This window comes from Aulostomus chinensis, chromosome 13 (genome assembly GCF_037954235.1).
Source record: "Aulostomus chinensis isolate RoL2024-O1b breed Wild chromosome 13, RoL_Achi_v1.0, whole genome shotgun sequence".
NCBI lineage: Eukaryota > Metazoa > Chordata > Actinopteri > Syngnathiformes > Aulostomidae > Aulostomus > Aulostomus chinensis.
Genome location: NC_141332.1, coordinates 13,474,667 through 13,497,586, shown reverse-complemented (window position 1 = coordinate 13,497,586; position 22,920 = coordinate 13,474,667). Strand labels below are relative to the sequence as shown.

At 41.4% G+C, this 22,920-nt stretch overlaps 1 protein-coding gene and 1 long non-coding RNA gene across 5 annotated transcripts; one reads left to right on the top strand and one right to left on the bottom strand.

Moving 5' to 3' along the window:
- Positions 1-3,062: 3,062 nt before the first annotated feature.
- On the bottom strand, positions 3,063-11,756 carry LOC147250949 (uncharacterized). Its single transcript, XR_015118881.1, has 3 exons — positions 11,609-11,756; positions 7,551-7,702; positions 3,063-4,072 (listed from the first exon to the last, which is right to left on the bottom strand). It is a non-coding gene; the product is annotated as an uncharacterized LOC147250949 (long non-coding RNA).
- On the top strand, positions 11,416-22,595 carry simc1 (SUMO interacting motifs containing 1). Of its 4 annotated transcripts, XM_086221420.1 has the most exons (11): positions 15,073-15,165; positions 15,272-15,334; positions 16,237-17,292; positions 17,374-17,621; positions 17,722-17,791; positions 17,993-18,162; positions 19,020-19,112; positions 19,276-19,407; positions 21,123-21,279; positions 21,535-21,619; positions 22,280-22,595. In XM_086221420.1, the coding sequence occupies exons 2-11, from the start codon at positions 15,320-15,322 to the stop codon at positions 22,489-22,491; spliced, it is 2,238 nt and encodes a 745-aa protein (XP_086077546.1). In that variant the 5' UTR covers positions 15,073-15,165; positions 15,272-15,319; the 3' UTR covers positions 22,492-22,595. The 4 variants fall into 4 exon arrangements, with proteins under 4 accessions (XP_086077545.1, XP_086077546.1, XP_086077547.1 ...); XM_086221419.1 differs by lacking the exons at positions 15,073-15,165; positions 15,272-15,334 and adding an exon at positions 11,416-11,747; XM_086221421.1 differs by lacking the exon at positions 15,272-15,334.
- Positions 22,596-22,920: the final 325 nt, after the last annotated feature.

Sequence of the window (22,920 nt, the reverse complement as noted above, 5' to 3'; positions counted from 1 at the left end):
AGAGAGAGAGAGAGAGAGAGAGAGAGAGAGAGAGACAGCTGGTTGAAACTGGAAGTTTTTTCTATTCAGGGAAGCCCTTGGGCTCCTTGTGTTTGATTTCATACACACTTTGTCGTTTTCTTTCATATTTAACTTTTCTCTGCATACACATCCCGCGGGGAGAGGGAGAAAAAAAAACAAGACTGCGGAACAAAAAAATACCTTACATTAAGTATTTACTGTGCTATGATAGGTGAAATGTCAGGGATGGAGGTAGAATCTGCAGGAAATGCAAAATAAGAAGAACTTCATGCAGCAGTAACTGAATGATCTGCATTTTATTGTCCGTCACACAAGGGGAGGCCCAGAATTGTTTACATGCACCATTGTAATGAAATCTGTGGTTGTTCTATGCAGGCAGGGAGGTGACCACAGTACCTGTTACTGAGAAGGTTGCATCTCTTTGCTGGAGGTTCAGTTACGTAACTTGTTTGTGTTGGGCTGCTAGTCATACGAACACAAATCCAACACGCACACATGGCCACTCAGAGGTCATTGTGAAATGAAATAAATAAAATAAATAATAGTGCTGTTAACAGACGGCAGCTCAGATCACCAGAAGCCAATCCATCTAATTTTCGATTTTAAAAAACCTGTTTAGAGAATAAATAGCTTTTGCTGGAAGGTTATCAGTGAGGGATTTTCGATCCATCTAAAGCTGTTTGATGGATGCCAACATTCATGCGTGCAGCTGTGTCCTTGAAATGGAAGTGTTTGGAGGCTCACTAAGAGCGTCTTTTACCCACCGCAATGAGATGAAACTCAAGGAGATAGGATAGACGTAGAGGAGGATTCAGACGGGCTATCTCCTGCTCTCGCTAACCTCGCACGCCAGCTCTCATCTCACTCCCCGGGATGAACATAAAAACATAGTGAGGATCATCTCCAGGGTGACTGTCACCATAAATCAAGGGTCTGTTGACATTCTCTTAAGGCTCTACCTGCTACATAAAAAAAAAAAAAGAATAAAAATCACCAACCTCAGGACCCGCCAACACACACATGACCTGTTTGTGCAGTTACATTTTTATCTTGCTGTTTAACCTCAGTATAATTATTACAAATGAGACAGCCGAGCTCTGCAGTCCCTTGGTGCACATTTCATATGTTTTATTGTTTTTCCTCTGTGAGATTATCTTAACATTAAAGAAATGTGAACATGTTTATAGATTTGTTCCAAAGCAGGGAACAGACCTGGTGTTGATCTGAGCTGAAGCTGAAGTAATGATTTAATTACTGAAATGAATAGCTGTGACATTTCCTGAAACTGGCTGACAATATAATAGCCTCTGCACCTGTTTTACAGTTACACTGTCCGTTATAAATAGCCGGCATTTTATCTTTCAAAGTCTTTATGCTGGTCAAATTCAGGTCAGAAATGTTCTGTCATGTGGAGAACGTGCTTGTTAAACTGAGAACAAGTGCGGAAAAAAATGCTAAATGGAAGAAGGAGAAAAAGTGCCGAACAATGCAGTAGTGTTATTTGATCCAGATGTTGATGAGTGCAGCGTCGGTGGTTACGTTCTGCAACAAACATCCCTGGAGGCAGAAAGCTACTAGACTCACAGTATATATAGAAAATAACCAGAATATATGTTTTGCAAAAATATTGATGCAAGGCATAAGGATATTTATACTTTATTCATTTTCCTTCTTCAAATGGGAATTTTTACCTTTAGAATTATTTTGCTGGCCCAGGAAAACTAAATATAAAGAAATTAATTATGTTTCCTTCAGCCATCCGTACTTTCCTTTCCAAGTAGTACAACAATACCCAGCATCCTGTCACTCTGGATACAGCTTCCTGTTATGATGCAGTTCATTAGGCATAATTAGGGGTGGATATACTTTCATGTCTGTCGTGGGGTCTCCGCTGTTGTGTATGTCAAAGATCTCCAGTAAAAATGATTCAGTGGAAAAGGCTAAGCTGTTCGCTGCATTTGCCTGTGCCAGATTCATTTACAGCCATATTTCATGATATAAGCAGCCTCAGCTGGAAGCAGTGCAAACACTCATCATCAGCCAACGCGCAGTTATTTAGCATGGTGTTCAACTGCCAGCAGGTAACTGATGTGGTAGTGGTGATAGCTACTGCCCTTAATACTCTCAGTAAACACTGTTTTACTGTAAAATCTCTGCTTAGAACAAGAGTCCATAAACAGGGCAGCCTCTTCCACAGAAACGACTGACGGCTGTGTGTCCCTCGTTGCAGCAATCCTCTTACCTTCCTGTTTTCCTCTAAGGAGGCTGTTTGGGCTGAATGTGAGCAGAACCCACTGCGTTACGTAAGGTTCCAGGAATAAATGGCCTTAGGTGGTGTGAAAAACTCATTTTAGGTTGTAGGTTTTTTTGTTCTACTAATCATTTCCTCCTGGAATTCAACCTGCAGAAATTCTACGATGCCCTCCTTTGGATTCCTGGAATACAGAAACTTTCAGGAATTACAAACCAGACAAAGATGAATTATTAGAGTCCATGCGTGTTTGCAGTTGCTACAATGCAGATTTTGGGGTCAGAGGTTAGGGATTTGCAAGCATTGGTTCGGGTTGGTCGATGTAAATGCCCCAGAACTGACTTAAGTGAAGATGTGTGTGTGCGTGTGTGTGTGTGTGTGTGTGTGTGTGTGTGTGTGTGTGTGTGTGTGCGCGCACTCGCATGCGTGTTTGTGTTTGTGTGTTCCAGGCTCTTGTTGGTGTGTCTACTTGTAGGAGATAGCTTACAAGGGAGTAGGAGTGAGAGTGTGTCACAGCTCGACTGTGATTCACATGTTCTTTTTTCAGACATCACACATCTTTCCACATCTTCTCGGAGTGTTGCTATGGCTGTCAGTAGGTTTGGCAGGTTGAGATAAATACATGACAGCTGACCTTTGTTGCATCCCCCCCCCCAAAAAAAAAAAAAAAAAATTCCACAGCACTGGACACAAAAACCACACTGGAATTTTTAAAAGGGGAGCAAGTAAATGAATCTTTGAAGGTCACACACATCAGCACATTGCCTAAAATAACTATGAATAACACGAACAAGAAATCTGGGAAAAAAGCTAAACCATTAGATTAAATACACAATGACTTCGTCACCATAGATTATTAAAATTTCTTAGAACAATTACAAGCTAGAAACTGATGGATCTGTGTGATTAGTTGGACAATGGATGGGGAGATTAGGGATGATGGACTTCAGATCTCTGATAAAGATCTGTAATGGTCTGCACTAGAGAATGGCTTCCTGTAAAAACACTTGAGGGATACAGATACTCCATCTAATGGAGCTCTTGTTCTGGGTGTTTGGTTAACCGCCTTTTTAGCTGGTGAGTCGTTTCAATAGGAAATGTAAAACAATGAAAATGAAGTAGGGATTGAGCAAATCAAACTTTAGTTTCTGTCCAGTACATAAACAGTATAAAAAAAAAAAGATGAAGGTCTTAGAAGTGAAGCCAGTGTGTTCTTCCCAACCTGCATTCTTTCTCATGGTTAGCAAGGGGCCAAATCCACTGGGTGCAAAAAAAGTTTTCTGGTATAGAAGTCTGTGAGAAAATGATCCAGTGATACAGCTTGATTCATTCCCTCAGGTACAACAGTTTCAGGTTTTCTTCAATACGCATACAGCGCAAAATAACAGCAGGGAAGGCTTTATGACATGGCTCCTGTGACATCAGTGTTGCTCAACCTGTTAGCATATGGCTACAGTAAAAAAAACATTCTGGATTGTTTTTGTAAGCACAGTGTAGACACACGAGTGTTTACATCCTATATTGTTTTTCACACAAAACTCCAAAATCGAATCTATAAACAGCGTTCTTAATATCAAATCGATTGCGAGTGAGGATATCACCGACGTCATTTCAGTTAAAGGAGATGAAATAAAGACACACACAAAAAAAAAAACAGAATTCACATGGGGTATTGATGCTGGAGGTGGAGGGGAGAGCAAGAAATGGAGATGGAACATCTGGAATAGTGTAGGTGGAGCAGATCCCTCGGATGGGTGGAACCAACTGAGGTATTATGGGGAGGAGGTGGGTGGCGCATATCTGAAAGAGATAATAGCATAATAGCATGAAATGACAGCAAAGAGAGCCTGGTAGGTTCACGGGCAGAGAGGTGATTATGTAGATGAAGTAGCATCAGAATTGTGAATGAAAGGAACATCGACAGTGTGGGAAAGCACAAGTGACAAACCAGATGAGGCAGGATTCCCAGAGGATGATGAAACGCAAGATCTTCCTCACTTAATGAACTTCCGACAAGGCTTGATTAGGCTCCATGACTGACCAACCCACATGACAACCAGCGCGAGGAACTTAGCACGACTCAGTCACATCGAATACGTAATGCATAGTGTCAGGATAGGTCTCACACACACACACACACACACACACACACACACACACACACACACACACACACACACACACACACACACACGGGCACACCGGTTGATGGTGGCGCAGGCCTCGGGATGTAGAGTGGTTGTAGTCCTCCGGTTACTGGAGAGTAAGACAAGCATGAGCCTGATAAGCTGGTCGGATCGACTCACCATCTGTGTGTTTGAATACGAGTGTGGAAGGGTGAATTTGGCAGCACCTTAGTTTAACTGAATGGAGAACAGAGGGATGACTAAATGATGTAAATGTGTTTGCTACACCAGCAATGTAGACTGATTCCCTTCAAATTTAGCGCTGGGGCTGAGAGGATGAATACTACGAGTGAAAGCAGCTTCTCCTCCATCACCACCACCTGTGTGGTCCAATATGTTTATGATCAGAAAGCTGAAAAACTAATAACAGAGCGAGATGATGAACGAGAAATATTTGTTTTTATTTTTAATGAGACGATGAGTAGCAGCGATATTTCTCTTGTTTTTATCGACTGGACATTAAAAGCAGAAGAGAGAGAAATCGCCACAATGCTTATTCCTCCCAAACCAGCCTGCAAAAGATGATTTTACAGCTGTAATAATAATAATAATAATAATAATAACTCTTTATAGGCTTTTCACATAACCAGATGTTGTAATAACACGCCATTCGACCGCGCTCAAGTGCTTCCTCTAAAACATCAACTAATGAGTCCCTCAATGTGGCCCAGGTCACACCACTGGAAGGATGGGACTTCACGTGGCCCAGAACACCCCCGGCTGTGGTTTCAGTCATCGGATCTCAGGGCGTATTGAGTGTGCGCACACTTGGTATGAAGACGGCCCACTTGCAATCGCATCACTCGCTTGTGACGGGATCTTAATAGCAGGTGTGCTGAAGGCTGGAGACGCCTTTGGGAGGACTTAACTATTGGATGAATTACCTTCAAACTTAGCACAGGTATACAAGGGGCCGAGAGCAGGATCCCACTGGTGGACCCACAACTTCAACAACAATAAGGTGAATAACATTCCTTTTCCAATGAACAACTTCCTATTTGGAGCCTCTTAACAAGGTTATCTAGCTGTAATTTTATTTTGTACAATTTTATGGTGTACAATAAAATCCGGGGTTTTATCTGCACTTGGAGTGTTTGAGTCTGTCCAATAATTATCAGATTTGCAGTATGACTTCCACTTGAACTGCAGTTAGAGTTTACAAGTTCCTCAAATTAAGTTTTTGTATATTCAGTTTCTGTTTTATTTGTCTTAGTGTTGCTCAACTGCTCCGAGATGATTATCTACAAGGGAACATGAGGACGTTCTTTGTAGTCATCAGATTTTGGCACAAAATGGCAAATTTAAACATCTCCTTTCAGTTTTCTGAGCTTATTGGTTGGTGTGGATCTGCTGCAGCTGCCCAGGGAGGGAACCTGCCGTGACACCCGTCAGCTGCTGGGGTCACAGATTGTGGAGTGAGTCATCGGGCTCTGATCCAGAATCAGCTTCATGTGTCTCTGGACCTGGCACGCTCTGCCACTCAAATGAAGCGCGTTCAGGGTGCTGTGCTGCTCAACGGCTCCAGATAAAAACAGGCGGCTGACACTCTTCCGAAACCTAAAGTGAAGTAGGATAATTGTGGCAGGCGAGGAGAGCATGACGAGTATGTGGACGTTAAACTAAATTAAGGAGGCGGCTGTTGGGCACTCGTGTTGCTTCTTTTTTTTCTTTCTCGCCACCGTTTCCTTCATCACGCCTCAATCTCACTCTTCCTGCAGCTCTTCCTCTATTCAGTTCATGGTCACTTGTAAGAGTCGAAACCAGCAAAAATACACTTTGATCTCATGACACGTGAACGGTGTGACTTTGATCTTTGAATTTAGTCACGGGAGGAAAGCCAAAGTGAGTCACTTACAGAAGCACACACCATTTTGGTGTTCTGGTGCATAACGAAGAACTACACAACTATTGATGCATCACACTCGCCTGAGCTGCAGACCCGTTGAACGATTAAAAAAGTGGAGTCGGGTTGAGTAAAGTGCATTGTGGAGCTCGAAGGCTAACCTCTCCTTCGTAACCACACAGAACCGCATGAACACATAATTCCCCCATATTCACATCCAAAAACTCTCACAAATTCGGCTCATGCAACAAATTGTTTCGCTGAAATCTCTTACTAAAGTATCATTTGTACAGCATGGATGCATGATTCAGTGACCTCGGCAATAAACGCAACAGTAGCTATCCGTTTCGACCACATGCTTGAAGTTGTTTGTGAGCCAACGGGAGGATCGGCCTCAAAAGAAGATGGTTGAGCAACTCCTATCAACACTGCAGTATATTTCTGAAACTATTCCGAAGGCACATTCTTTACTATATCATATAATATGTGCTGAGATAGGAGAGTCTCTGCTTGTTTGAGACGAATGGCCGTTAAAGGAAAGTCATATACTCGGAGGAGATACTATTTGGTTTTGCATAATAATGTTTTCCCCTTCTGCCTTGTCCATTATTTTTCAGTAACAGTACACCCCTTGTGTATTCTGACTTAGGCCTGACTTGAATAACAGACACTGAAAAACATTATTCCCTCCTCATAAATTACTGTCACTCTGAGTCAAGAACAGGGAGCTCCTGCAATATTTATAGCTCAGTAGAGTTGTTCAAATAATAGATTTGTCAAAGCGGTCTGTCTCTCGCTATTATGATGTTGATTGCATACTGAAAGCTATAAAAAAAAAGTTTTAGTTTTTGTTTTTTGGACTCGATTTTCACCCAGAAAGTATTTGTTTCTTTATTTAAATAATTCTTAATTTTCTGCTAAATGCGATAAGACGACTGGGTTGACCTTTGACCTAACTGCCCACGTTGGCGCTTATCTCCTTTCTTTGTCAGCCATGTTGTTTAACAATGGTATTTCATATCTGTCTAGGAAAAACGCCTCAAATTCCAACTGTGCAACTTTCTTTTTTCTTCTTTCCTCTGTTAAATAAAGTGTACATCCTCTTTGTGAAAAAGTTATGTGCCTTTAGGTATGAATTCATTTGCTGATTCTTTAAAAGAAAAACGCCTGCCACTTAAAGATATGACTTCTTTTCAAACCCAAAATAAACATTGTGGAGTTTCATTTGTATTTTCATTGCAACACTTACTGGATGAAAAGGTGCTCCCAGCATGCTTTGCTACCTGTCACATGTGAGAGTCCTTACAGGCGACTCTCTCTCTCGCTCTCCCTTGAAAACATCTGCTGGTATTGCCGAAAGCAAAGAAACGGTTGTTTTCTTTTGTTTTATTAATGTTGATCCTGTCAGAGAGAGAGATGATGTTGACATTCAGTTCAAGTCAGTCAGATGATGAAAACCCAAACCTTGGCTGCATGCAGATGTTGTCGATTTGTAATGCTTCTGTTGCGCATTTGAAATTAGTCAAACGTACGATGAGCTCCTCTGCTGACTCGGCAAGAGAAAGTCAATCCAAACTACTGACCACTAGGTTCTTCTTCACCACGCTGCTTTAGAAACATGGAGGCTGGTCTACATTCATACGCAAAAAAAAAAAAATCCAGTCACTGCTATGAAATAAGCAATTATTATGTCATCAAATACATTCCACAGCTTTCCTTGAGGAGGAAGGTTATTAATATTACATGGGTATCCTCCATTCTCCTTGCCAACTACTAACAGTAGCGACGTGCTGTTGTTCACCTTTATCTTACGCTCTACTGCAGAGAAAGTATTCCATCTTTAATTTATGTCCATGTATGGACTGCATCCTGGAGGATGAGGGGGTTCATCTGGACTTCGTAGCTCTCTTTCTCTCTGTCTAAGCAGAGTAGGAACACCGTTTTCAGTTGACATTAAAGCAATGCGTCACCCTAAAAGTGTATTTTGCCGTTAAAGTATTCACAAGTAATTGCTCGGAGAGATGTTTTCTCACAGCTGCGTTACTCTGCAGCTCCTGAATGCAGAAATAGTAATCCACGTAACTACATAAGGCTAAAGATGGGACAAACTTTCCACATAATTCGTGTCTTCTCCATCTGTGTTTTTAGATTATTCTGGACGATAACATTTTAGACTAAGACACTAACACTTTTCAGGCAGTTTTTTTAAGTGTCATGAATACTTGAAACACTTTTAAGGGTGAAGAATCTTTAAGTTTGACATTATTGCAATATTCATATGCTCTCTGAGCCTGACCTGAGCTCATGATTTAGCATCGATTGCAGCTGTGTGTTTGCCATCGTCACTCATTACAACCTGCTACTTCCATCCAAACAAAGATGATAGTCTGCTTTCAAACCACGTCCTCGAGAGACCACACTATCTTGCCATTGAGTGCAAAAGGCAAGAATGATTCAAAAGTAGAAAATACAGTGAAATGCATCCCCACACAGCCAGCAGCATCAACAGAAAGAAAAAATTATGTCTCTCTGTCTGCACCCAAGTATCCTTCTTTAAGTCTTCAACTCTCCATACAGTGTCAAGCGGTTGTTTATATCTGACGACAGTGCCACTTCCTGCCTGATATTCCTTAAAGGATCTAACGGCTGCGGGTCGCTGAGGTTAATGTCTCCTTTCATGCAATTACAGCCATGCGCTTTATAAATGTGTGTTTCTTTGAAAAACAAGCACAACTTAAAGAAAAATACATTCCAGGAATGTCCATTACAAATTTGCCTGCTTATATTTTTCACAGATATTATGCTTTGAACGACCGTATGATCACGAATATGTCCTGACAACAGATCAGTGTTCTAATTTGCCACTGCAGCTCCAGTAATGGTCTTATCACAGTTACAGCGCTCTTATCTACGAAAAGCACCAGTATGTCAACAGTAATAGGAAGCAGTTTACTGATGGCGTGTGCCACAAAAACACTCTTAATTTTTGTCTTTGCTTATCATTGGAAGTCAAGACATTAAAAAAAACAACCTGAAAAAACCATGCAGCAGAGGGTACCACATGGTATCTGTCAACAGTAACCACATGTAGAAGTGTTTCACATCTGTTTCCTGCTGCCTATTCATCCCTGACAGTGTGTGTTTCTATCACTACAACACATGGATTTTTATGACACAAGGTTTTTATTCCAGTAAAGTAAGGGATCAGAAGAGTGGGCATCAGTATGACGTGTATTTATCTCATATAACCAAGGCCGTGCCAAATTTACTGGAGATACGCTTGTTCTCCATCATTGTTAGTGGCAGACAAACAGATAGATACCCTTCTCTCTTTCCTGTGGGTGCATGACAGAACCTGACTCCCACCAGACGGATGTCTGCTTGTTACAATAAGACAATACATGTACACCCCCCCCAAAAAAAAAAGGGAAAAAAATTGGCATGCACCTTTAAGTATAAATACATTCAAGATGCGAGTAAACCCAGACAACAACTGTCTCATTGTTCACAGCCCACATTTGAGTGCACCTTCTGTTAATGTAACAGGCACATTTCAGAATCTTTTATACAACATGACCGCCCTCCAGTGGTGATATTTGAGACTACACATTGTCGCACAACCACAGGGTTGATCGTTTATGGTTCTGAATCGCTCCACCTAGGGGCCGCAGTGATTGTTGTTGAAGATGAGCACCACTGCAAAAAATTTACACATAGATAGATAGATAGATAGATAGATAGATAGATAGATAGATAGATAGATAAATGGTGTTAGAAAGCCCTCGTAGTTTAAGTAGAATTTTGTTCGGTTCATTCAGTACGTTTTATTTCCATTTACAGAGTAAGTTGAAAGTCACAGTTTTTTTCCGTGGTGTCCCTGAACGCACCTCGTTTACTCTGTGTCGTGGTTCCTCTCGCGCGTGCATGTTTAAAATTATATCTGCTTCGAAAGCCTTTTAAACTTTAATTTCTTTGCTGTGTGTAAATGAACAAAGGTGGGTGGAGGTGGAAGTACGTAACGGACATTAACTTTAGCCATTACGCCCTCAAATTGTTAATTATTTCACGTCTGGTTATGTTATTCACGTTCCTTTTCTTCGGTATAAGTGCTATTTACAGTGGTTGTGCTTAAGATATGTTCATTACTGATGATTACTGTTTTAATATTCCAGAAGCACAGCGATCTGTAACAGCTGTCTGCCGTGGATACCTACCAGCTTTTCGATTTATATCCCGTAATAAAGACAAAACCTGGGAAGTCAAGCTGCCTGCTCTCTAACCGGAACACCTCATACCTGCGCCGCTCTGAAACTACACACCTGGAGACATCCGTCTCCTTTTTAGATAGATAGATAGATAGATAGATAGATAGATTGTAAAACACGATATAACATAAGATGTTCAAAAAGATGGAAGATGTACAAACTTTTATATAATTTATAAGAACTATCCCACATTTTTGTGCTGCTCAAATATAAAGGGATCAAAAATCATTCAATAAATAAACCAAGCCTTGACACACTTTTAGATTTTCAATATATTTTGTAATTCTCTGAAATCGTGACCATGTCTGTGTAACAGAACAAGATTTGAGTATTACTCTGTCGTGCATTAACTCTTGCTTCAAATGTAATTAGTCAGATCTGCATGAACTTTATTGCATGTGACCTTTTTTTACTGTCCAAATAGAGGATTTTTTTCAGCGTGTGTGCCAGTTGCCTTTATGAACTGTACCCCAAATTTCCACACAGCAATTTAGATAAGCAAATACAAGCAAACAATTCAGAATACACAGTGATTTGTGTCTTATTTTGCCCAAAATGGCAAGAACACAAGTATTAGGTTCTTGTAATTGTGTGAAAACATCTTGATCTCTTACACAAGGACGCAAAAACACGGCAGACATTACTGTGACGCGCTTCATAAATCTGAAGAGGCGAGACGTGGATCAGATTACAATAGGAGATCAGATTAATATGGTGAATAATCCTGTTTTTGAAAGTGGGTGGTTAACTTGACAAGAGGACGGCATCAATGATGGAAATGATGTCAGGCATGCCACTCCAGTAGGTGGAGAAGCGTGCATGTGTAGCGAAATGTGCCGCAGAAGAAGAATGACAAGCGAAAACACAGGAAGCAGGCAGTTTTAGACATGATTTTAATTTTACTTGTAATTAACATCAGAATTTAAAGTTACTCCGTACCCTCCGACCCTTCGCATTGTTTTAACGCGCTGCTATATATTAACTATAAGATTTATTTATTTATTTTTAGACTGAATAAGTGAGAAATGGAAACAATAATCACCATCAGCTCTGGCAGTGAGGAAGACGAGTCTGATCTGGAAATAATCTACGGCTACAGTAACGGTAACAGTTACAGTAACAGTAATGTCATAGCAACGGCTGATCGGCTGCCACAAACGACGAACCTCGACGTCTCCCCGGTAGGTACCGAGAAAATATCATCATTTGAACATCCTTAAGGTGTCGCTGCAGCTGTAGTTTGAGCCCACTGTAACCTGAACAGCGTGTTGCTCACTAGCGTTGCTCTCTGTTAAGAATTTAACTCGTTTCCCCATCGTCTGCATTTCCCGGGTTTTTTGCTTGTTTGTCTCAGCGAGGCTAACGGATGAAACCAAAGGTCGCTGGGGCACTGGTTGCCTTGAATTGGGGGGGGGGGGGGGGGGGACGACGACGACGACGACACAGGAACTTTTTGGGAAATTTGTTATGTTTCTTTCCGGGGCCAGACAAAGAATAAAAATCCCTTTTCTCCTCCGTGTGTCCAATATGAAACTCACAAACACCGACTGGCAGCTAGTTAGCTTAGCGTAATGAAAGGTAGCAGGTAGGCTGTGTACAGCTCAGCGTTCACCTGAGAGACACCAAAAAAAACCGTTTGTTTTAACGAGGAAATATTCCTGCCCTTTCTATTGACTGATTACTTTTCAATGAAAAAAAGAATTCCTGCTCTGTCAGTCTGAGTTAATAATTGCCAGCACTTGTTAATTAAGCTTCCGGTGACAAACTAACAGCCGCTCACTTGAGGGGTTTACTGGCAGTTGGAAACAAATGTCTGCCAAAGTGACAAACTAGGGTTGCACCGTGATCCTGGTCACTTTTTAAATATATCAGTATGATTCTGATATTTAAATCATCCTAGTTTTGCCCAATTCTCTGCATCTTTTCTCCTCGTTTGTCAGCTATGATAGGGAAAAAATTCAGTTAATACACCGCCTGCCCCCCCCCAAAAGTCACCACCTGGATTTAACTAAAAGCAAATAGGAACAAGACTCCTATTGGATAATTGCTGAATGGGCAATTATCTTTCAGCTGGCAACAAGTTATTAACCCCAGCTGATGCAAAGAGTAGCTTCTCATTTGTTCAAACAACCATATCAAAAGATACATCCTGTGGTTTTATAAAAAGCTGTTAGTCTGTTTGTGAAGGGTCAAATCATTGGAATGCATCAAGCAGAGAAAACATCTAAGGAGATAGCAGGACCTTCTAAAATTGGGTTAAGAACTCTCCGACACATTAAAAAACTGGAAGGATTGCAGGGAACCATTGTCTTAGAGGAAGAAATGTGGTCAGGAAAACACCCTGATTGATCGTGATTAGCAATCACTTAAAAGTTTGGGGAACTCAAATCAAAGACAAACAGTGGAAATCAGGGCTGTGTTTAATAGTGAAAGTAAGAGCATTTCCACACAAACAATGTGAAGGGAACTCAAGGGACTGGGCCTGAACAGCCACCAATAAGTGAGGCTAACCAGAAAAAAAGGCTTCAATTTGCAAGGAGCATAGAAATTGGACTCTGGAGCAATGGAAAAAGGTCATGTAGCTTGAGTCCAAATTTACCCTGTTCCAGAGTGATGGATGCATCAGGGTTAGAAGAGAGACAGATGAAGTGATGCACACGTTGTGCCTACAAAACAAGCCAGGGGGCAGTGCTGTGATCGGGGGTTGTTGCGGTTGGTCAGGTCTAGCTTCAGCAAATTTATGTGCCCAAAGAATTAGGTCAGCTGACCACCTGAACATACTGAAAGACTAGTTATTCCATCAATGGATTTTTTTCTTCCCTGATAGCACAAGCGTGTCCCAAGATGACAGTGCCAAGATTCATGGGGCTCAAATTGTGAAAGAGTGGTTCCCCGCTGAGGGGATGTCAGCTGTGATAAGCTCCAGGCTCCATCCTGGGACCCTTAATGGATAAGCCCTATAGAAAATGGATGGATGGTTCAGGGAGCACGAGACATCATTTTCATGCATGGATTGCCTCCCACAAAGTCCAGACCTGAACCCCGATGAGAATCTTTGGGCTGTGCTGGAGAAGGCTTTGCGCAGTGGTCAGACTCTCCCATCATCAATACAAGCTTTGGGTGAAAAATGAATGCAACACTGGATGAAAATAAATCTTGAGACATTGCAGAAGATTATCGAAACAATGCCACAGCAAATGCGTGCTGTAATCAAAGCTAAAGGAAGTCCAATGAAACATTAGCGCGCGTGACCATTTTATGGTAGTGACTTTTTTGGCGAGGCAGTTTGTATGACTAATGAGCTTTCTAAAGGGTTGTGTATACCATTCACAATGATACAGCAATTGAAATTTGGGAGACGTGGTAGTTTTAGAAAGAGATGCAGAGTGGGAATTTCCTTACTGATTGGGAGCAGTTATTTGATGCAGCATGGTGGCACTTGAGTTGACAAAACAAAACATTTGTTTACAATTAGTAGACCGACTTCTACTTCTTATAACCGACTTTGTATTAGAGAGTGAGGAGGGGGTATGTCTGGAAAAACTAAGATCCTGAACCATATTTATTTGAACCAACAAAATATAGAGAGAAGGTCTCAGAAAGCTGAACTGGCAACATAGAGCTATGCTATTCATCCCATAAACCTCCATTCATTGTGCTAAGCTAACTAGCAAACAGCCGGTCTCTGTGGGTCTCGCCTCCCTCATGCAGCACCGGGGGGGGGGGGGGGGGGGGAGTTGCTACCTTCTTGAGGATGACAAATAAGCATATGTCCCAATAAGTTTCCATGTTCCTTTAATGTTAGAAAGCATCATAGATAATAACAAATAAGATTTACCGGTTGTCAAAGATGAACCTAAACTAAAAGCAAGAAGAAGAAGCCAAGTTTGGACTGTTAGAAAGCATCATGGACTTTTACACAGTGACTTATTAATCTTACACAAACATACTGGCTACATTGAATTTTATTTAATGTAAATAATGGGTTCATAAAATTAGTCTTGTTGTTAGTTATCCTTCAAGGGTCTAAAACTTTATTTGCATTTTGTCCCCTGCCACTGATACTGAATGGGTAATATGAATACTAACTCACCACCATCTGTGTTGTGTTGTAAAGAAACACAACAATTGTAGTGTGTAAGTGTTAGTACTTAGGGGTATCACAATTTCAGTGCTAACCAAGTGAAGTGATTCCAAAGCATTTCCATGGCAGCCCTGCCCACTTTGCTGTGATTGGGAACTGGGAATCACTTGAAGTGAGAGCTTACTCACAGCAGAATGGACCAGCAAAGCAACACATTTTGATTTGTTTGAATGAACTCTCTCCTGCCTGTGTGTCTGACACTCTTCCCGGCTGGCTATGAGTCCCCAGGGCAGCCAAGGTGGCAAGGTTGGTGAGACTTTACTACTGCCTGGCTGGTTATGTTGGCCAGGCCACCATTGAGTTGCGGAGTGTAGGGTGTCAGACCTGGATCAGTACATCCACATGAATGACATTACTGTCAGATGCCGTGAGACAAGACTCCAGTCACATGCTCCTGCCATGATGAGGGACCGGTAGAAATCACTGGACCCAAACTGATCTCAATGGAGCAACAGGTAACTGCATTCTTCCATGGCGGAGGTGTAGCAATAACACTGAGACTTGCCATCCCTTACCGAGGATAAACAGGAACAACAAATCTGTTTTCTGCTTTGCAAACAGAAACTGCCTGCTCACCGTGGTGTGGATTTTGATCTGCATGGATAGAAAATGCAACAGCCAGTTGTGTGTATAGAGCACCAGGATCCAACATTGAAACATTCAAGGACACTGCACACTCTGTATTGTTCACACATATTTCCTTTTCTGACCTACCGAGTGGAGATATGGGCTAACACTTATAAAAGCACCTTACAACCACTGCAACAAAAGAGCATTAAGAAGGTCTTGTCTCTTGTCTATAAAGTCAAATGCTTTCAAATTGATTGATGTAATGAAACGGAAGTAATGTAAAAATATCACCCAGTTCAGGAAGAGTGGAGAAGAGATCTTTGAGAGAAACTTTGATAGTTATCTTTATAGTTGTGTGTTGCAGTCTGGACTGACTGTGTATCATTGACAAATAGATTGAGGGAATATGTGTATTTATGTCGTTGAATTGATTTACTGCTGAGAAGGTGACTGGATAAATGAGGGTTTTATTCTGTTCCTTTTCCTTTTGTTTACTGAGGTGATTCTTTTGTCTTGGCTGCTTATTTTTTGTCTTTTTTTATATAAAATGAAATATTCGCTGCTTCACTGGGTGTCTGAATATACAACCTGCATGAAACCCCCTCTGTAAGAGTGCTTTTTGTGCAATACCAGTTTATCTTGGTGGTTTCATAACATTTCAAAAAGTGAACGGATAGAGAACACACAACTAGATTTAATAAATGTGTCCATTATTTTCTTTATATTTGTTAACTAATGCCATGCCATGTTGACATAGTACAGGCGACTACTTATCGAAATATTGATAGTTTGAATTTTCTAGAATTATACTCTTCATGGGAAGCAGAATATGTTCATGATGACATACTGCATGAGTTTTGCCTCCTACTTCCTTGCTTCAAATGTTTCTTCAATATGTGTATGTAAGAAAATGTGGCAGATACTAATGTATTTCTGTTTATCTTTCCCTTGTTCAGGTTTATCTTGATTCCAAACATCCAAAACGGACTCAAAAAGTGGGGTTGAGTAAAAAACACAGTCTCATGGCTTTGCCAGCGGCAGACTTGAGAAAGAGTGACGTAACAAATGTCACTAAACAAGAGAGAGAGAAATTACAAGAAAGTCCAACTAATCATCCATCATCAAAGAAAACGGGGTTCCATGTAGGGAACTGCTCCACAGACCAAACTATTCCTTCATCAAAGCAGGGATGTGGGAATAGGTATATTGACTTGAAAATACAAGCAAAAAAGCAGAGCATTAAAGCTCATGACTCAGATTATACACCATTTGTAAAACTGAGACGACTGCCTGTCCTTGAAAACTCCACACAGATATCATTCCTTCTGACAGACCTCAACAAAAACAGTGCACCGCATTATTTGGGGACATCAAATTTGCAGAACATGGCAAAATCAGGTGACGAGCCTCTGCCCGAGGCTCCTGCTGGGCTGCAGCAACAGGAGGAAAGAAATGACTCTGACTCTGAACAAAAAACAGCTGCCTCTCTCTTTGAAGATAAATATGCCACAATTGTCAAGGAGCACAGCACTCGTGAAGAGAGGAGGGATGACGTTCTCGTCCCCTATGACTTATCTCCTGAATCATTAGCTGAGCAAGTGCAGGGTGACCGTAGCTCCAGCTCTAAGTCCCATGAAAGTCTTGTATCTCGTAACAGCGAGGATCAAGCTGACACAGCCCTGGCCTCTTACGAAGCACAAGCTGAGAGTGCTTCAGCGTGGAAATTGAAGGAGGAGGAGGCTTCAAACGCCTCCGACCCCGTGCGCTGGGATCCACCTGGTGATCCTCAGATAGTGTGCAAAATTGAGGACATGGACCAAGTCTCTGGGACACCTCCATGGGATCAAGAAATTGAGAGTCCATCAGATTTCCTGTGGCAAGACGAAAGTGATGAAGAGGTGAATGCGGAGAGTAGATTTGATTCTGAATTCAGGGGCGCCAGCCAAGACGACTTGCACTTTGTGTGCCCGGTTGCATACATGAAAATAACATCTGGACCGACTCACTCGCTGGTTAGAAACATTTCTCCAGATATTTCCTGCTTTTTTTCTTTAACCCATTATAAATGACTTTTGTTTTTTTTTTTATTTTAGATTTTAGAAAAAGATGAAAACTGTGAAACTCCAGCGGAACTATGTTCTCGGAGCCTCAGCCTAGTTTACAGCACAATAGACGAGAACTACCCAGAAGGCACCCTGCAGCTCCTGTCTGACCTTCTGCACCCCAGTTACTATCCTCCCAAGGACATCATCTCCCACCTGGTGCATGGCATACTGCTGGACCCACATTGTCCCCATCACCTGTGTGTGCATGCCTTTAATCTGCTAATGAAGACCCAGAGGTGAGAGAAATATAACAAATTCCCAACCTGTCCTCCACATCCATCTTAAATCTTTGCATCTCTGAATCCAGTGTTAAAGCTCACATTTTGGTGGTTGCAGACTCCACATGGCTGATAAGAACACAGTTCCATGGAGCTGGGAAATGCTGAGATCAGTCATGGCCAATCAGGTACTTCAACCCATTTAGTTCTGATATTGTGAAACTGCTAAAATGGTCTCGTCTGACAGTCTGAATTACATTTCCAGGCTCGGTTTCCAACTGAAATGGTTATAAAATCTGCAGCTTCACATGTTCGTGTGTGTGGGCGCGCGCGCGCACGTGTGTGTGTGTGTGTGTGTGTGTGTGTGTGTGTGTGTGTGTGTTCTCTAGCTTGATCAGGACCACAGCAAGAGACATCGATGTGAGGTTGTGCACATGCTCTTGGAGTACATCGTGCAGACTTTGGAGGATGACTTCCAATACAAATGTTCCAAGTCAGCCCCACATCAGTCAATTGCAAAGGCGACGTTGTCATATGATCAGCACTATCCACAAGTCAGGTGAGTTTGGTCACCAGCAGCTCATATCACAGGGTTGCAGTGCAGGTCTTTCACTCATATGTGCGGCTAGAAGTAGTCTAAGTGCAAACTTAAATAACGTCTAGTTTTAATATATTTACTTATTTGAAAAGTGGATAAGTCAGTTAAGATGGCAATAGTAGCAGCCGAAACACTGAACAGTTGTCATTTGAAAGAAATCATTTGGCCGAACTGGATCTAGAGACATCTAGTGGTGAAGTTGCAGATTGCAACTGCCCCTGTGGTATTAACAACAGGTGTCATGCCACATTTCACCATGATGACACACCCACAAGTTGAAAATAATACCAGCCAGAACAGCTAGTGGATCTTACACCATATGATATTCATATATATGAATACTATATTCTTATTCAGCCATGAGGCCATCCTAAATTCAATAAACTGGACCTTCAAAAAAACATTTTAAGTTAACCCATCTGAGGAACTTAGATCGAGAAAATCAAATCAAAACCTGTCCATCTACTTACCACTCAGCTCCAGTGACAATTCCTCACTTCTAACAAAAACACCCTTTAGCCACACCGCAGTTTTGTTTAATGAATGACAAAGTCGGTTCTGGTTTGCTCTAGAGTTTTTGCCAACAGCCCCACCTCTTGTGTGTAAATGAAACTCAGCCAGTTAAGAAAGGAAGTCAAAGTCTGCTGGTGAAACAGAGATCCAACCTGTGTGATGATACTGGCCATTCCACTTCAGGACATAAACAACTAAATATCATCTATCACCTTAACCTACATGCGTGTCTAACAAGTAGTACTTGCATATTTACATTTTTTCATTTTATTTTTACTCTCATTAATACTCGACTTTTTTTTCAGGGATGTCATCAGATGGCTGTTTTTTGCCATTATGAAATCAGTAGAGTATGGAGAGAGTGGTGAAGCAGCCCGTGAGAGAGATGAAGCAAACAGGTGAATTGGTTTTTTTTTTTTCAGGATAATGAGTCGTTTCCATGAGCAGAGTACTACTAATACACTCGGGATACTCGTATCTGTGTGTATCTTATATTCTAATGAAAGGTTCTAAACAGATTGAAGGAGAACATCTTGTGTTTTGTCCCTTTCTCTCTGGCAGAATGGTGTCCATCCTGCAGAGGATGCTGTCCCTGGCTCTAGAGGCGGACCTCTCTCCAACTCTCACCTCTGCCAAGTTGTCCCAGGAGCTCTTCCACATGCTCCTCGGTGACATGCCTTTACGTGCACACAGGTGAGGACGAGAGACAAGTGAAGACAAGCATGTAACGAAGGTTTTGTATTCACCAATAAAAGAGGGTTTTTATTAGGGGTTCGCTCCGAGGATTTCTGAAACCTAAACAGTTTAAGAATGCACACACACCAGATGATTCAGTCAAGATACCGAACCACACGTTTGACATTTATATTAAACAATTAAAGAGTGCAGAGAAATGTTAAAGATGTTTTAAGATTCAGCCTTTTTAAGGCCAATTATGACTGATTATCTAGAGGGGATCCAAAGCCAAAGGGGTTGTTACATTGGATGTTCAACCTTTGCAGAATATACAGTGGACTTTGTCTTTGGTAAACAGAAGTGCATCACATTTACGGGTTTTGTCTCTAAAGATAATCTTGACAAATGAACACCACTTCTATGGTTTTTGAATCATTTAAAAGCACAAAGCTAATGTTATTCTTCCAATGAGCTACAAGGGGCAGGCGTGACTCCCGCATCACCGCAACCAGCTTCACACTTTTGTTTTCATCATGATGAGGTCCAATGTTACAACCTCTGTTGTCTTGTTTGGTCAGTTGTGAAGAACCACCATTTTAAAACACATAAACGCTTTAAAAATGAATTTTTCACCTGTTGTATATGTTAGAACAAACCTTTGAAATAGTTTAAGTCTGCATTCCCCGCAGAACTTTTACGCTGCTCTATTCTCTATCTGAAAAAAGCCATCATAGCATCTCTGCCACTAAGCTCTCCCTTCCAGAAAGCTGTCTTCTCTTGGTCAGCCAACGTTTGGAGGCCTGCTAAGAGTCAGTGGTTCAGGTTAAAACTGAAGGTTTATGCATCCTGCTAAAAGAAATCATTAAAAATCTTACGTTTGTATAAAAAAAGAACTTATCTAAGGAGTTGGGTTCGCCATGCTTGTAGACTCGCGTCTGTGTTAGACACCCTCCTGAGACAGCATTTTTGAACGCACCCCCTGTAGCTTGTGTGCATGCTGTGCCTGGAACAGATGACCATAGAAAGACATCCATGATGAGCTGACGTCCGTCTACATCAGTAGAAAAGAACACAGTGTTCAGAACAGGTTGAGGCTTGAGAGTTTTTCATTATAGATCCTTTGACCATGTTTAATATCGGCATGTTACACTGTGACACGGCAGAACACAAGGGAAGAAAAACACAAGTTCCTTTCAATTTGAAATTGTCATCGTCAAGTTACCCATACTTGAACAATTTGGACATATTTGCCCTATACGTTTCAGATTACATGTAAAAATAAATACATTTCATGAGGCTTAAAAAAGGGTACCTTCATAAAAATGAATTCTTAATTAGAATTCGATTGTCACCTTTGATTTATCTTCGCTGAATATCCTAATGAATCTTTGTCTTTGAATGAATTAGACGACGTTGTCATGTAATGGGCCGAATCGTCAACTCAACAATAAAGGAGCAGGCAAAGTGTGAGAATATATCCCAGAGCTGAGGCAGCAGCATGGCGTCGAATTTAAAATCCCTTTTAAAAGGAATTACATGAGACTATTTCAGCTTGCGTCGTTAAATGACGGCTGATTTTCATTTATTAAAAGCACATGCTTTTAAAATATTGTATTAATTCACCAATTACCTGATTTATAATCCACACAGAAAATTATTTAATTCTTGCAGTTGCGCAATCGTCCTCTTTCCCCCAGTTTTGATCCGTGTCCTAATCTGTCTCTGACTCCCAGGATGTTGTTACTGGAGAGCCTGCAGAGCATGCAGCTGAGGTGTAAGCTGTTGGAACATCTGCTGGACTACGCATGCCCACTTAAAAACCCCGTGCCCATGTCACTCGGACTGCTGCTTCACTTTCTGAAGTACTGCACGCTGACACCAGACCCGACGGTGACTACCAGACTTGGCTTGAATTTGTCCCCCTAATTTGGTTTTATCAGCTCAAATGTACCCCTCACCTATATAATTGTAAGGAGTAGTTGTGTCTCGTAAAGATGATTGTATGTAAAACATTCTGGAAGTGCCGAAAAATCTCTTTAATATCATTATAGTTTTGTTTTTTTTTCTAATGGAGACACCAAGCTATGGTTTGTTTTTCCGAACTCAGTAACTTCAGAGCCCCTGACTGATGGCTGTCTTCTCTAGGACGGTGCTGAGCGGTGGCAGAAATGGGAAGAGTTGATCCATCTCCTCTGGATGCTGCTGCTCAGTTACAACAAAGCAATGAAAGGTGAGATGTTGGTAAACAGGAGCTCGCTGCTCTGTAGGATTTATGGCCGAGAAAATAAAAATGGGTCCCTATAAATTCTGTAAATGTGAGGAGGACATAATATTTGTTGTGATGACGGGGCGTCCGAATGGTCATGATTACTGTTTGCCATCTTGTTCAACAGCGTCTTAAAAACACATTGGTGGTCTGAACCCTAACCGACATTATTTGCTCCAATGTCCCTGTGGACCAGCCTGCTGGTGTCCTCTGCCAGGAAGCAGACTGTCTTTGGAGCCTGTGGGAAACCTCAGACTCCAGTGATGGTGCAATATCTGGGATTCTACTGAACCGTTTTATCTTAATGTTGTTTGTACAACAGAGACGTTTGGATTTATGTCATAATAACCAATGACAGGGTTGAACTTTTAGTATGTTTCATCCTATGGTCTGTTCCTTTTATTTTACTTCACGTGAAAGAACCAACCTATTGATTTTTGCATTGTCATTAAAATTGAAAGTGCATTCTTCGTCTATGAAATATGGATTTCTGCTCATACTACGCTTCTCAGGCGATGGTCGCATGAATCACCTTTTGATATTTGATACACCACATCTCTCCGTCAACATCAAGCAAAGCCTCGCATATCTGAATGTTAACTTCCAGGCGTCTTTTATCCCCAGGTCATCTGTGCAGCTCAGTCCTTGAACAAAAACTCTGTAGTGGCACCTTGGTCTACAGGCAGTATGATAAGGTAACACAGCCTGAGGTCCGTGAAGCTGTGGAGGCCTTCTTGACCAGATCCCAGGAGGACCTCGGTCAAACCTTGCCTTTCCATGTGGAAGAGTCACTCACTTATCTGCAAGATTACCTGCTGGATGTCTGTCAGTGTTGATGCATATTCATTTTGACTAAAGACGTTAAAAAAGAGAGATTTCAAATCGAAATTTTGGTATGATATTTTTACCAGTTCTATGATAAATAAATGACTTTATGAAATTTATTGTGAGTGAAATTGATGTGTGCATTTCATTTTTTGATTATCTTGTCTGATTGCCAAGAGGACATTTATCATTTAGCCATCAAGCATGATCCTCCCTGGGTGGAACAATATATCACAGTAGTACTTGACTCCACAACTATTGACAAATATAATTTTGCAAAGTGCATCATATCTAAATAAAATAAAGTGAACTGACACTTGGTATCCATGTCATGGTCCAGGACCATCACTCGTCACTTGAGGATTTATTTACTCAGATTCAACAGCTGGTTGGACCTTCTGCACGCTGACCAATAGGATCTAGCGCCGTTATCGGCAGAG

Bases quoted from the DNA above. Each gene is read 5' to 3' on its own strand.
- simc1 (XM_086221419.1), top strand. From the start codon at position 11,592: ATGGAAACAATAATCACCATCAGCTCTGGCAGTGAGGAAGACGAGTCT. The intron at 17,622-17,721 runs GTGAGAGAAATA...TGGTGGTTGCAG, and splicing joins CTGCTAATGAAGACCCAGAG to ACTCCACATGGCTGATAAGA. The intron at 19,113-19,275 runs GTGAATTGGTTT...TCTCTCTGGCAG, and splicing joins GAGAGAGATGAAGCAAACAG to AATGGTGTCCATCCTGCAGA.